The sequence below is a fragment of the Syngnathus acus genome, chromosome 1 (genome assembly GCF_901709675.1).
Source record: "Syngnathus acus chromosome 1, fSynAcu1.2, whole genome shotgun sequence".
In the NCBI taxonomy this organism is placed as follows: Eukaryota; Metazoa; Chordata; class Actinopteri; order Syngnathiformes; family Syngnathidae; genus Syngnathus; species Syngnathus acus.
The window spans coordinates 2,269,203-2,284,188 of record NC_051087.1 but is presented as its reverse complement, the minus strand read 5'-3'; the positions used below and the strand labels follow the sequence as shown (position 1 = coordinate 2,284,188).

The 14,986-nt window shown below is 48.9% G+C and overlaps 2 protein-coding genes across 5 annotated transcripts; both read left to right on the top strand.

The window, feature by feature from the left end:
- The first annotated feature begins 542 nt into the window (after positions 1-542).
- Positions 543-8,601, top strand: smad1 (SMAD family member 1). The gene is made up of 8 exons (XM_037261381.1): positions 543-650; positions 1,856-1,927; positions 4,290-4,793; positions 5,406-5,645; positions 5,727-5,843; positions 6,140-6,364; positions 6,450-6,706; positions 6,779-8,601. Exons 1-8 carry the CDS (start codon positions 548-550, stop codon positions 6,920-6,922), a joined length of 1,662 nt encoding a protein of 553 aa, XP_037117276.1. The 5' UTR covers positions 543-547; the 3' UTR covers positions 6,923-8,601.
- A 468-nt stretch (positions 8,602-9,069) lies between these two features.
- Positions 9,070-11,645, top strand: mmaa (metabolism of cobalamin associated A). Of its 4 annotated transcripts, none has more exons than XM_037263070.1 (7): positions 9,070-9,121; positions 9,402-9,752; positions 9,878-10,000; positions 10,120-10,290; positions 10,386-10,471; positions 10,547-10,696; positions 11,044-11,645. In XM_037263070.1, exons 2-7 carry the CDS (start codon positions 9,407-9,409, stop codon positions 11,332-11,334), a joined length of 1,167 nt encoding a protein of 388 aa, XP_037118965.1. In that variant the 5' UTR covers positions 9,070-9,121; positions 9,402-9,406; the 3' UTR covers positions 11,335-11,645. The 4 variants fall into 4 exon arrangements, with proteins under 4 accessions (XP_037118965.1, XP_037119151.1, XP_037119067.1 ...); XM_037263256.1 differs by having other exon boundaries at positions 9,073-9,087; XM_037263172.1 differs by lacking the exon at positions 9,070-9,121 and adding an exon at positions 9,141-9,307.
- The last annotated feature ends 3,341 nt before the right edge of the window (positions 11,646-14,986 follow it).

Sequence of the window (14,986 nt, the reverse complement as noted above, 5' to 3'; positions counted from 1 at the left end):
TTATCCAGACTTTATGACAATCCAGTGTATGTGAATATGAATAAAGAAGACTGTTCTTTGCACATATTTAATCTCGCACACTGATCAACACATTTTTACAAATTGCGACGGACATCCTGCACCAAAATCCATCATAATTCAAATTTCATATTCTACTGATCCAGCCCGTTGAATGTCCATTGAAAGACAAGATCAATAAAAGATGATGCACATCACATATCAATTTTAGGAATGCTCTTTGCATTGTTTTTATTCCCATGCGAGCTCGAAAATGAGTGAAAACATGAGACAACCACAGGCGCATCCCACATTTAAATTTATGTTTTTAAAACGGTGACTAACCGCGAAACAGGGAGGAGTGAAAAGACTCCAAAACTGGGCCAACCACTTCAAACTTGGCCACGAGACAGAGCCACAGTTGCATAACTTGCACGATGTGAATGAATGAGACGACGACAAGCTTTCGAGTTGCGTATGGAAAAAAAGTAGGTCTTGTTATTGTCGGAGGCGGCCCGGCGGCGTGATACTGGCGCCGGGGCGGAGGGTGATGAGGCCCCGCGACTGGCTGACGCCAGGCCGAATCACGCCGCCGCGAGGAGCTCCTGCGAGTGGAGGAGACGATAAGCCCGCCGCATCAACACTGGCACAAGGTAACGTCAACTTTCTTTTAAATGCTTTTGTGCAAACTAAAATGCTCGTATTTTTCGGTGTTCTCTTTTCCCCGTCGTTTGTGCTGCAATTGTGTACGAGAGTAGCGCGTTAACGGTTCCCACTCGAAACTTTTCCCTCTTCCCCGCCTCCATAGTTGCACGTTTATCCCCATTTCAAAGTGAATTAAAGTGACATTTTGAGACAGTAACATCAATAACAGTGAGTCTTCTACTGTGTGTAAAGTCATTTGCGTACCTGCCAGCAACACTCCAATGTATCAAAACACCTTTAAACCACACTCAAGTCAGCTCACACGGTATTTACTTTTAGTTTTACACTTATAACCTTTCTAGACAGGTTGCTTTAATTATCTATTTATAACGCACGTCTGTGTCTTATTTATGATTGGAAATCCTTATTTATGGAATAGCAAACCCCTTTAGCGTAGACAAAATGGATGCTCACGTGAAAGGTAATCAATCATTATGATTCATATACAAAATGGATGCCAACATGGATCATTGTCAATTCTATCTATCTATCTATCTATCTATCTATCTATCTATCTATCTATCTATCTATCTATCTGTCTGTCTGTCTGTCTGTCTGTCTGTCTGTCTGTCTGTCTGTGATAAGAAAAAGATTAAATTTTGTGCCATTTTCCGGTCTTAATTAGAATTTAGTGCACATTTTTTACACACGTCCATGCTTGTGCGTGTTCATCATGTGTCAGGGAATTAGTGTGCGAGCACTGACATCATTGAAGGTGACATATCAGATTACTGAAAGAACCTACATTTTGACCTTCCATCACCGAATTGTTGTCCTTTGTGGTCGAAATCGCCTTCAATTGTCTTGGAATACCTGAAACGAAAGATTTGGAAATGTACTCCAGTGCGAATGCAGGTTTGTGGCATTCCGGCATGGAGAGAGGCAGTCACAACATTTGCTAGACGACATTGTACGCCGGCCGCCATGTGTCGCGTTGAGGTGTCCTTCCTAAGGATGCTAACTCCCGTGACGAGTGCCAAGCGTGGTTGGAATAGCTAGCTTGATAGACACCGTCGTCGTGTCGTAGAGGTTTGTGGGTTGATCCCAAAGTCAATGCTGCTAATGTTCTGATCATTATTAGGATAGTTTTCCTAATGTGTGAAAAACGACTCATTGTAGTTCAGTCATGACTTTCTTCTACTTTTTATTTTAGGGGTGTATCTACATGCATTCGCCGCACGACGCTGCCCCCAAGAGGCCAAGGCGAACACAGCAGAAACAGCAGGTATTGATTTGAATATATCCATCTTCATTGCTATTATTTGAACATATTCTTATTTTACTTGTTACTGATTCATTTTCTGGTTGTTCTTTGTAAGTTTTGGCACTGAGTTTTGAAATCAAGGAAGGATAGTTTTTATTAATCGTAATTTCAATATCAATCGATTATTTTCCACAATCGCCCAGCTGTAGCTCGAAGGATCTTTATGGCCGAGATCAGTAGCGATCCCCGCTTAGTGCGTAAGATGTGTGTCATTACTGTCACTTTTGCTTAACGCCGACATAAAAGCTCTTCTGCCGCCATCGCTCTCTCTTCCTGCACTCCAGTGACCCCCTTAAGCGGGGGGCTAATGGATGCCCAGTCCAGGACCCTGCTGATAAATAATGTAGCTTCTTTATAATGCGCCTCCCCTTCCTCCCCCTTCCTTGGAGGACGGCTGGAAAGCATCATTAGTGGCTCATCGTCCCGCGCAGGGCCGGGCCTAAATTGATTAACGGACACTGGAGCGGCGCAAAGCGATCCTCGGGGCTCGCGCGCCGCCGCCCGTGTTGCTGTGGCCAATGTCGGAGTGTTTTTTACGAGACTGTGGCGTAAACGTAAACTTTTATAAGGAAGGCCACGGCTGCCGTTGGCATGTGCTTAACATTTACTCACATGCCGCAGGCAAACCTGAGCTATTTAATTGACAGTATGCTAATTGTTGTGGTTGTGGTTTGGAGTCAGTTTTGGCTCCACAACCTGTATGCATTTAGCGGAACAGCTCCTGTATGAGTTTGAGGTACCAGAGGAAGGAAAAGCAAAAAGCAGGTTTTTTTTTTTCTGTGTTACACGCTCTGCAGCAAATGACCAAGCGCACCTTTCTAAAAATAGAACAGGAGGAAAATGCCGTATTTACATTTCAAATAGCTTTCAGATAACACTGGCGAACACATATCAGGGCCTGCAAGAGCCCAAGGGCGGGTGGAGATGTATGGGGCGGCCAGCTGCAGCGGCAACACAATAGAGGACGCGGAAGCGTGCTGCAGATGTTACACTGCGGCCCTTTGTTGGAATCTTCAAACGTGCGCAGAAACAAATGTGCTTACCTCAGCACTTTTTGTTTTTGCCACCGTCCCATAGGGTTAAAAGTTCCACTTTGTAAGTCACTTGATTGTTGGACAGAGTTGCTTATTCTGTGTGATAAGAGGAATGCTGGAAATGTCCATGTTTTACTGTACCGCTTGTGAAGTTTAGCAACAACGCTAACAAATTCTTACTAAATTACGTGGCCCCCCCACACAGGTCACCCCGCACCTGTGGAAAAAAAGCTGCACTGCTCAGCAAAAAAAAAAAAAACAACCTTGTTGTGATGGTGCTGACAGACGCGAAGACACAACCACGGCATCTGTTTCCTGTTGCTCCACCCGCGGCGGTGCTGATAGTCTCGTCCCACATGGCCCGCGAGCAATTTTTTTCCCGACTTTTCCCAACACGTTCGGCATCTGTTCAGAATCGGCTCGAGGCAAAAAAACACCCCTGACGCACATTCTCCTCGCGAATTTGCGCAGCATCACTCCGTTAGACAAGACAGTCATTTCGGAAGCCGAGCTAAACGTAGCTCCAACGTTCCTGTCAGGATGGTCGTTTTTTAGCAAGTGACCAACGCACCCTGTAAAAAGCACCTGCTCCCGCCATATTTAACCCCCCCACGTTTGTCATTACCGCCTCGTCTACACGCGTGCCGCCCGACAAAGATAGCAATCGGAATTTAATCCCATAATCTGACGGGACCGAGAATAACTAAGGGGGCATTCTTAATCATCCTGCCGGTGGGAAATACAATATAGCGCCGGCTTTACTGTCAGTGATGCGCTCTGAGCCGTGAGTCACTCGCTGCGCATTTATCAACACGCTTGCGGTGGCAGAAAATGTAAAAAGATGACAAAGAGCTTCGCACCGTCTTCTCTTTTAAGAGCTGTGCTCTCTGCGCCCCGCCCGCCCCCTCCCTCCCTCGCTAGCGAATGACTCCCTCGGGAGTCAAACGAATGGACAGATTTAACCGCGCGCTTCCTCCTTATTCTCCTACTCGGGCCGAGTGTTTGCCGGTCGGCGGTGGGGTCGCTCATATTTTCCTCGGCGGACCGCTCGCTGGATTTCCTTTGATAGCTCCGAAGCATTCTTTTGCTATCTCAATGAGATACAGTAGAAGCAAAAAAATTTGGCCTTCACCCAAAATAACTCGAGTCGGTAGGGTGAAAAAGAATCCACGTGGCATATTTGCAGCTGTCGCTCACAAGATTTCTATGTGGCGTCGCCATCCGTTCATAGTCGATACACCGTTTTCGTCTCGTTTTGAGATACTGATCTTGATGATGTGTTCTTGCAGAAAATCTGAGGACTATCTCCCCCAGTGATTCTCTCCTGAAGGATCTCCCCCTCCCCCTGCCGCTCCACCCGGAGAAGGCGGGCGCGAGGGTCGCCCCGTCCATCATGAACGTCACTTCACTCTTCTCCTTCACCAGCCCGGCCGTCAAGCGTCTGCTGGGCTGGAAGCAAGGCGACGAGGAGGAGAAGTGGGCCGAGAAGGCGGTGGACGCCCTGGTGAAGAAGCTGAAGAAGAAGAAGGGCGCCATGGAGGAGCTGGAGCGGGCGCTCAGTTGCCCCGGTCAGCCCAGCAGCTGCGTCACCATCCCCCGCTCCCTGGACGGCCGTCTGCAGGTGTCCCACAGGAAAGGGCTACCTCACGTCATCTACTGCCGCGTGTGGCGCTGGCCCGACTTGCAGTCCCACCACGAGCTCAAGGCGCTGGAGTGCTGCGAGTATCCCTTCGGCTCCAAGCAGAAGGACGTCTGCATCAACCCGTACCACTACAAACGGGTGGACAGCCCAGGTCAGTACGCTCAAACTCACTTTTTGGAACGAGTGACGCACGCATATAGCGGGCTAGCTGCTGGCAAGTGCTAAGCGCTCAACTTGGTGTCCCAGTTTGGACACAGGGGACAATTATGTAGATGTCAAGAAGATGGAGTTTGGTGTATAAACAAGTGGCAAAATGGCTGCTTCTCATCTTCCAGTAAATCCGCCGTTTCATTCGCTCTAATAGCTTTAGCGTATGTTGAGTTGTTTCCATGACTTTGGCGATTAAAACCCACACAGTTAACCTTAGCCACATTCTTTTGTTTCGATAATTGACCTTATCTGTGCGACAAATCAAACCTTGTTTGATCCTTGAACACAAACATAGGGTTGTGTATTTCTTTCCTTCTTCTTTTGGAGAATGCTTGGAGCGGAAAGTCCACCACCGTCCCCGGACAATTGCAGGAAAGACTTGCAGCCTGCCTCGCACACTTTTTGTTTTAGCAGCAGACGCCGTTCAAACCCACAGCCACCTGTCTGTGCACATGACCCCCCCACACACAGACACGCGCTTACATACACACTTCCAGTCGATCAATTTGACGTTCACGTCCCATCTCAACTGCGTTGACCGTTTTGTCTGCAGTGCTGCCCCCTGTGTTGGTACCACGCAACAGCGAGTTCAACGCCAAGCACACGATGCTGCCTCGCTTCCGCAACCCACTGCAGCAGAACGAGCCACACATGCCCCAGAACGCCACCTTCCCCGAGTCCTTCGCTCAGGCCAACCCCGTGCCCTTCCCCCACTCGCCCGGAAACAGCAGCAACGCCACTTTCCCGCATTCGCCGTCCAGCTCCGACCCCGGCAGCCCCTTCCAGATGCCAGGTGAGTCCTTCGCCGCCGCTTTGCCTCCTTTCCCTCCTTTCCCTCCACATGGCATCGAACTGTTTTTTTTTGCCGCTGCAGAGACGCCCCCTCCTGCCTACATGCCCCCGGAGGAGCAGATGACTCAAGACTGCCCCCTGCCGATGGACACCAACCTCATGGTGCCACCTTTGCCGATCGAGGCTAACAACCGGGGAGGTGATTGTAGCCACAACGACATCAAAAGTTGTCATTTCATTTGTTTTATTTAGTTAGGGTTTGATCGTTTTTCTTAATTTTAGTTACTTCGAAAATGCAAGCAGTACGAACTCAAGTAACTCCAAAAAAATTATTTTGAAAACAATTTAAAAACAATTGACAAAAACAGTCCACAGACTTTCAAGTACAGTAAGTGCAGTGCATAACACTTCTTCTGACATTAGATGAGTCACAACTCGTCTTTCTTATGTTCCGAGAGTGTGCCTGCGCATGACCTCTGCTCGTGTTCCCCGCAGTGGATGTGCAGCCCGTGGCCTACGAGGAGCCCAAGCACTGGTGCTCCATCGTTTACTACGAGCTCAACAACCGCGTCGGCGAGGCCTTCCAGGCCTCGTCCACCAGCGTGCTGGTCGACGGCTTCACCGATCCCTCCAACAACCGCAACCGCTTTTGCCTGGGTCTGCTCTCCAACGTCAACCGCAACTCCACCATCGAGAACACCCGGCGGCACATCGGCAAAGGTGCGGGACGCAACATGCCGCTCCAGCGGCCGTAATGAGACCAAATCCATCGACTTAACCGCTCTGATTCCTGCGCACCGCTCAGGCGTCCACTTGTATTACGTCGGCGGCGAGGTCTACGCCGAGTGCCTGAGCGACAGCAGCATCTTCGTCCAGAGCCGCAACTGCAACTTCCACCACGGCTTCCATCCCACCACCGTCTGCAAGATCCCCAGCGGCTGCAGCCTGAAGATCTTCAACAACCAGGAGTTCGCCGAGCTGCTGGCCCAGTCGGTCAACCACGGCTTCGAGGCTGTCTACGAGCTCACCAAGATGTGCACCATCCGCATGAGCTTCGTCAAGGTCGGTACTCGCGCTCAAAATAATCTTATCGCCAGGAAGTCAGTCATTGAAAGAGATTCTAACTTGATTCAGGGCTGGGGTGCCGAGTACCACCGCCAGGATGTGACCAGCACCCCCTGCTGGATCGAGATCCACCTCCACGGTCCCCTGCAGTGGTTGGACAAGGTGCTAACGCAGATGGGCTCCCCCCACAACCCCATATCGTCCGTGTCCTAGACCTTCCTCGGGGTCAGCCCGGCCGTTTTCGCCCAGGTGGCAAGACGAGCAGATCCCAGACCAGTCGACACCCCATTGCCTCGCTTCGATAAAGTGTCTGATTGAAGCACAAGCGGCTGCTCTGGGATCTGCCGAGGAGGCCGGTTGTCTCCCTGGGTTTTCTACTTGAAGGACTTGTGGGCACATAACCCAAACTGGGAGAGGAGCGAGCAGAGAGCATCATGCAACTGGAAGAAACTTGATCTTTGTGACCAACACTAATAATCCAAGCGTCACACTCTTTCTTGGTGAGCGCAGGCGTCCTCCCCAAACTCGTCTCCTTTTTTCGTCGTTGCTTGCATGCCCCCCCCCCCCGTACACGTATTCCCTCCTTTTCAAAGCGGTTAACGCCAAGCTTGGCTTTGCCGTTGTCAAGTTGTGACAGTGTGGTATGACGCCCCGACGAAATGCTGGATTCCCTTCACAGCTGCCGTTTGTTCCTGTTAAAGACAAGTTGCGCAACGTGGCCAAAGGCTCCACGTGCACTATATTGTACTGTATGATTTTTATTAACAGCTAAGGACAAACATGAAAACGGATGCGGGCGAGAATGAAGACTGCAAGTTTCGCTGTTTCATCCACAGGTACATTTGAATGCATAAGAATAGTTAAGTGTTGTAAAACAAGTGCTAGTAGAGTGCGTAAACAGATTCTGACGCTGGCTCAAGACAATGCTAAATACCGAAAATGCCGTCCATACTGCTTCTTTCAAACAAAATCCTCTTTTACACAGAGGTCCCGTCCAAGCCTGGCATTCACCCTACTTTGCCTTTCACACAGAACCCAGCCAAGCAGGTTATGGCTGACACACACCAACTGGACAAATACAACATTTTGGACAGCTACAATTGCTCTCTTCACAAAAAGGCCAGCTCAGGGTTTACTGCTCCTAAACTGAACCGTCCTGCATGGTGGAACTGCGTTTCCACGCACGCGTTGTTACTAGTGTTTTATTTTTGTGCGACATTCCAGGTCACTGGAATTGCAGTCGGATGCTACAATGCAAAGACATTGATGTAGAATTTCCTTCTGTCCTGTAAGGAGACTCAAAGGATGACCAGTGTGAAATTTCAAGCATTTCCTCAAGAGAATATTAGGGACATTTAGGGGCTGGGGGCATTGCACGAAAAAGGCATTTCCGCTATTAAATAAATGTTGCTCATGTTTTATTCTTGTGGTTTCCCCCATGGACTTAGGTTTAAATAGTGTTTCTAGATATCTTCATCTTTAGACAATGGTGCTGTGTTGTCTGGTTTGGCCATGCGTAATTTGGTTAGTGTATTACTAGACGGCGCATTGACGTGGCCAAGGATGGACTGTATTCAACAAAACTAAAGACACATCATGGATGGATGTTTTCAAGGACTGTTAACATGAAAATATTCTAATTGAAATCATTTCACAAAAGGCCCACCCATATCATTTTTTTTTTTAAAATAAAATATGCTGTTCTTACTTTCTTTGATAGGTGTTATACTCCATACATTCTTGTTGGTTTTTTCCGCACTTTTCACGTGTTTCCTCTTCCTTTCATGTTGCTGTTTTTCCACTTTTTTGGCCTGGTCAAACTCCCAGAAAAGCAGTTTTATTCCATGAATATCAAGACTCTACTGGAGTATTAAAATAAGTGTGTTTCAGTATTTAGTATTGTCTTTATTTATGCATCAGTATATGTGTATAGTACAGTATACGTATATGGAGTCCAAAAGAAAAATGGGCCTCTGCTGCCATCTATTGGTGTAAAATGTCACCGTTTCGCAATTTTGCTGTGAGGCGGACGTGCTAAACAGTGCGCCACCGAGCCAATTATGACAATTGTGAGGGCAAAATGTCAGCGTATTCCGTGTCAATTGATGACATGAAAACCTCGGTTAATAGTGCCCCTACTAAGATGGCCGCCAATTGCGCACGTCGCTTGGTCATGTTGATCGAACGCTGGAATTATACTCGATATGTTAGCTATTTATAAAATGTACAATCAATATCATGTTTGATTCTGAATATATGCATATATTTATTGTATTTATTTCTAATACTGAAAATTATAAAACGACCAAAAACAATTGTCGAAGGCGGTATCTACGTCACCGGAAACAGAAAGCGACACCTCCGGAACCAGGAAGCAGGTGAGCCAATCATTTCCACGAAGCTCCCCTCGAGGTCAGCGTTATATTGAGTGTGGCACTTAGTTTATATATTTTAGCCACTAACGAATTTGACATTTTACTAACTAACCGGTAGCAGTCTATGCCACATTGTTGTTACGTTACGTATGCCGTTTTAAAGCTTGAAAACATACCACAGCTTTCGATAGTTTATTCATATTGTGACGCCGTACATTGCCCGGTAATTCCACTTTGCATGTCGTATGTACATTTAAAGGCTGTGTTGTGTTTAATGTCTGTTTTTCTAGAAATTCACTGACTGCCTTCTCTTTTAGGTAAAATGAGACTTCTGCACTGCCCGCTCTTCCGCCACATTACTGCTACCCACTGTTGCCTTTGTCACCCCAAGACTGTGTCCAAGTCCTTATGCAGACCATGGCGGGCTGTGAGCACAGCCTTGAACCAACACATTCATGACCTCAGCGGGCCCGAGCAGAGGTTGCTGAATAAACTCTACACGGGCCTGATCGGAGGTCAGCGAGCTTCTCTGGCCGAGTCCATCACGTTGGTGGAGACGCAACATCCGCGGAAGAAGGAGTTGGCCCAGGTGCTGCTACAGAGGGTGCTGGCCTACAGGGGGGAGCAGGAGAGCCGCAATGGTGGCAAGCCGGTTGCCTTCAGAGTAGGTTCGTGGCTGCTTCATTTTTCTATTGTGGTATATTGGTACCTCAACTTAAGAGTGACACAGTTCTTCAAGATAAATGCTATTGATATATTTTTATTTATTATGCATTCTTCTCAATTTTCAAAGGTCTCTCAGGTCCTCCGGGAGCCGGGAAGTCGACGTTCATCGAAGTGGTGGGCAAAATGCTGACGGGACGTGGACATAAAGTGTCAGTGCTGGCAGTTGACCCGTCGTCCTGCACAACAGGAGGTAACGTCTCAGCCTCACATTTCAAAGGCAATAATTGATGAGTTGTCGATTATCGATTGCACTTCTGATTAAAAAGAATGATACGAGTACATTTTATGAGACTACCTTCCTACTTTCAGGTTCCCTCATGGGTGATAAGACCCGCATGACCGAGCTCTCCCGTGACATGAACGCCTTCATCCGGCCATCGCCCACGTCGGGGACACTCGGCGGTGTCACCAGGACAACCAACGAAGCCGTAGTCCTCTGCGAGGGGGCCGGTTACGACATCGTCCTCGTGGAGACTGTGGGTACGATGTGCAGTCTACAAACAGTCGACGCAATCGGTTGCTTCTCTGTTTATCTTCCCAGAGTTCACTCAAAATGTACATATGTTTATTTTCAGGTGTCGGCCAGTCAGAATTTGCAGTGGCGGACATGGTTGACATGTTTGTGTTGCTAATTCCGCCAGCAGGGGGCGACGAACTGCAGGTAATGTCCTAACGTTACCCGGAGCTTGCACTGCTCGACAGTATTTACGGAACTAAATGATCGTTCAATATGAAGGGCATCAAGAGGGGCATCATCGAAAGGGCTGACCTGGTGATCGTGACCAAGTCCGATGGAGACCTAGTGGTACCAGCCAGGAGGATCCAGGCCGAATACACCAGCGCTATGAAGCTGCTCCGGCGGCAGTCCAAGTCCTGGAACCCCAAGGTCAGTGGTACATATTTGTATTCCGAGTTCACACCCCAAACATTAGGGAAGGGACAGGATGTGGAATTGTCATACGGCCGTCTTATTTGCAAACAAATACAGTGCAGCTCAACCTCTGACCCACAGTCATATCTCCCCTTTTTGTTGGGAAACCGGTGTTTTTGGTGAAACTAATCCATGTTATGATCTAGTCTTTTGTTCTGTGGTTGTTGCGCAAAACACAATATTCTGTGGGCCTTGAAAAATCATTCTATTCGCTAGCGGGAATTCTCACAAGGCGCAACACTTTGGCAAAGAATTTTGGTATCAGCTTTGATTTCACGCCCCACTCCCACTCATATCGTCAGGTGGTCCGCGCGTCCTCGCACAGCATTGAGGGGATCTCGGAGGTCTGGGCCATAATGGAGTCGTACCGGCAGGCCATGTTGGCCAGCGGCGAGTTGCAGGCCCACCGACGGGCCCAGCAAAAGGTGTGGATGTGGACCTTGATCCAGGAGAATGTCCTGGCCCACTTCAAACATCACCCCGCTGTCCGGGAGGCCCTGCCTCACCTGGAGGAGACTGTCAGCCGGGGGGACATCTCGCCCGGCCTGGCCTCGGACCTGCTCCTCAAGGCCTTTCTGTCATCGTCCCCGTAGTCAGTGAGGGCTTCGTCCAGTAGAGGGCGCTTGTGCAATGGATGCTTTCAAGACTTGACAGCCTATCCAAATGGAGGACGTGCGTATTTGTAGACTGAAACTTGGACAATCTTACGACACGAATCACTTTTGGGATGAACCTAAACTTCTTTAGGGCTCATCTTAAATAGACAACTTGCTCTCCAACAAGGATTTGAGCGACAAAATACACTACTAGGCATGGGTCAATATTCCATTTTGATGGTATGATAACTGTGAGCAAAAGTCTTGCGCTATCACCGTAATAAAATTGCAGTGTCTATCGAACACAAGCTATTTTACTTTTATTCTTCTCATGAAGTCGCTGTGTGCCATCACCAGTGAGCTAATTTTAGAACACAACCGTGGGCTACTCATGTTGTCCTTGGGGCTAACTAGTACCTGCTGGTGGTGTTTTTGTATGGCCTTAATTGACAGAAAAAGTTAGTTTCCCTAGCCTCGTCCTTACAACCCCCCACCCCTCCCCTCTCAAAGTCTTAAGTTAAACCGGTTGGGAACTACAACTTTTGCGGGTGCACATTCTTTTGTACTGATGGCCCTCCTGTTTGGTTAGTGATTTTTTTATGGGCTGTATTTTATGCAGAATTTTAAAAAGCCCACCTCCTTCAAATTTAAGTACACATCCCAACTGGCCAACAACACACTGCATCTACTGATGTATGGCATTTCACTCTCCTATCTTTTTGCCACTAGAGGTCGCCCTAGTTCCACTCTCGCCTAAATGGATCCCACGTCCTGGAGCCTCCATGACGCCCATCTTCCAGCAATCCTTCTATTTGGGTCAGTCAGAGGTGAAAACATATAATCAATCACTCTTATGCTTTATCCTTGTCTTTCTACAAGCGCTTACCTTGTCTGGAAATTCACAACCACCCCCCAACGTCTTGAACGGACTCCTGTGGGTTGACGCCGGCGCGCGTTGACCAGGATGCCTGCTGAATGCAGATGGAGTCATTAGACCCGGCGACTCATCTCTGCCATTACCGTGGCACAAAGGCACCTTTTTTTTTTTTAAGCCACTTGTGCAGCTGTGAACCTGCCTGTTAAAAGTTAAAGTCCCAATGATCGTCACGCACACATCTGGGTGTGGGGAAATTTGTCCTCTGCATTCAACCCATCCCCGTGTGATTTTGATCCATCCCCTGAGGGAGAGGGGAGCAGTGAGCAGCAGCCGTGTCGCGCCCGGGAATCATTTGGTGACCTAACGCCCTATTTCCACCCCTTCCACTGAGTGCCAAGCAGGGAGGAAATGGCTCCCATTTTTATAGTCTTGACCTACAGGGTTTGAACCCACGACCTTCCAGTCTCAGGGCGGACTCTACCACTAGGCCACTGAGCCGGTACATGCATTCTGGATGCGAAAGTGTAAAAAGGAGACCAGAACTTTAAAATCTAATGTGTAAAGCCTTTTGAAATGACAAGTTCTGCTGACGGACCGGGCATCAGGATGCCGCGTGCATTCGCTAATTCTGTTGCGATGACGACGCTGCAGGGAGCCAGCAGTCGTACTGCTGTTTGTTGCGCGTAATTTAGCGGGGCTGTCCCTTCGGCAAGAAGGCGCGTACCGAGCCTCGACGCCGGTAATTGGACTTGAGAACTGATTGGGGAGCTTGCCTGACCCCCGGTAATGGATTTGAGTGTATAATTATTTGTAGTTATGGTTACGAGATGATATCGAGGTGGACGGCGGTGGCTCACCCCTGCCGCCAACGCTGCCAGCGCTCAATTAATGAAATCCAGCTGCTCGGGCGCCACGAAAGTCTGCTCGGCTTGGGCGCCATCCCAATACTTCCCTTTTGTGCCACTGGCAAGTCTGTCACAATAGTTATTATAAAATCTTGGTTACAAGACATTAAGCTTGATGATGTGTGTCGCCATTACTTTTGAACACCCTGCGGCGTCGCTGGTGGCGGCCTGGCAGCAGTCATTTTAACAACGGCGCTCGTGGTAGCGGGGGCAGCGCCTCCGCAGGACACGAAAGGCAATCACGTCTTAATCCGCAGCTTTAATTGGCGGCCAAGACCCCCGTTCCGCCGATAACCCGGGCGGCGAAGCAAACGTTTGGTGAACATTGCACTTTATTTCACCTCTTTTGGAAAGTCAACCCTCGAAGCCAGTTACTCCTGGCAACGTGAAATTTGGTAGACATGTTTAGCATGAGTAGATCAGCGGAAAAAGAACAAACATTTTAAATTTGGAGATTTTTGACAGAGGAAACCACCATTTCGGTTGATTTTTGTCCGATTCCAAGAGTCCTTCAAAAGCTAACTTGTCTTTGAGATTTCGTCCGATTGCTCCCAAATCTGAACCTGGTGTATCCGACCGATCCGCCGCACCAAATTGTGAAACATTTTCCTTTTTGTCACTGCTAAAGTGCCATCAAAACTGAATCCTTGCCAGAAAAGGGGGACTTATAATCAGTCATCCCGCCAAGGTCAAAGCTTGAGCAAACGTCTGGGAGCTTTGTTTCTGCTACTAAGTCTTGGCAAGCCTTGCTCTCTTCCCGTCATGAGTCCCTTGGAGCCCCCTCCCCCCTTCCTCCTTCGCCATCCCCACCTCCTCTTCCGCTGATGTGCGTGACCCCTCGTTGCCCTCTTGCCAGTCTCTATTATTTCTGGCTGCCCAGTGGCCTGCTTACACTGGTGCCTGTTATGACAGGTAACACTGAGCCATACACTCTCCAGCTAATGTGTGGCTCTGCCTGTCAGCCCCCTCCCAACCTCAGATGGAGTCCAAAGCCACGTTTCCATCAGGCAACATTGTTCATCAGCCAAATGTTGATCTGGTTTACATTTTCTCCGCGACAAAAATTGTGCGCTATCATAACAGCGCGGTTGTCTCGGTGAAGGTGCCGGCTATCGATTAGCGGTCGACTTGCTAATAACCTCGCGCAGCTTGCTGCGCTGACAGGAAATATATCACACAGGAAATATGTGTTTGTCCTCCGAGTCAATTTGCTTTGACCTCTTTTTAAACACGGCGAGATGCAAAGTTGAATTGATTTCAATCATCTCAACCACCTCTGCCGTGCTTGCAACTGTTACACTTTGCTAAATTTGACCCTCAGCATAACAGGAGGGTTTAAGTTTGCGCTCGGATGGCCTACAGCAGCAATCCCCGGAAAAATCAGATAGGGTTCAAGAACCATTTCTGACCAGACCTCACTGAGAGACTCAACAAAAAAATATTTGATTAATCATCAGTTTGAAAAAAAGTGAGGGCTATGCTAAGGCATCTGTCAAGCTAATTGCTCGCTATGTTGTCCAGTCGTCCTTTTAGGCCAGAACAAGATGTATCGCCTCGGTAGTCCAACGCAGGTTGCTCGCGTGCCCGGCTCTCTGTTTGATCCCGGGCAGCTGCCAGCAGCGCCGCGAGAAGGGCGCCGGGGCCAGCGTGGGTTTTGTCACAGCCGAGCGACATTTCGGAGGCGCTCTGCCAGGGCGGCGCCGCACATTTCTGTCCTCGCCGGACAAGCCGGGGCAGCGGCGAACGGCAACGGGCAGATGGGCGAGTTGTCTGCGCCAGACGCTCCGAAAGCAGGCGCGCCGCTGGCCCCGCCAACTGTCGGCCAGACGTTGGCCTTGGCTGGCACGACTGTGGGGAAGCACAGGTG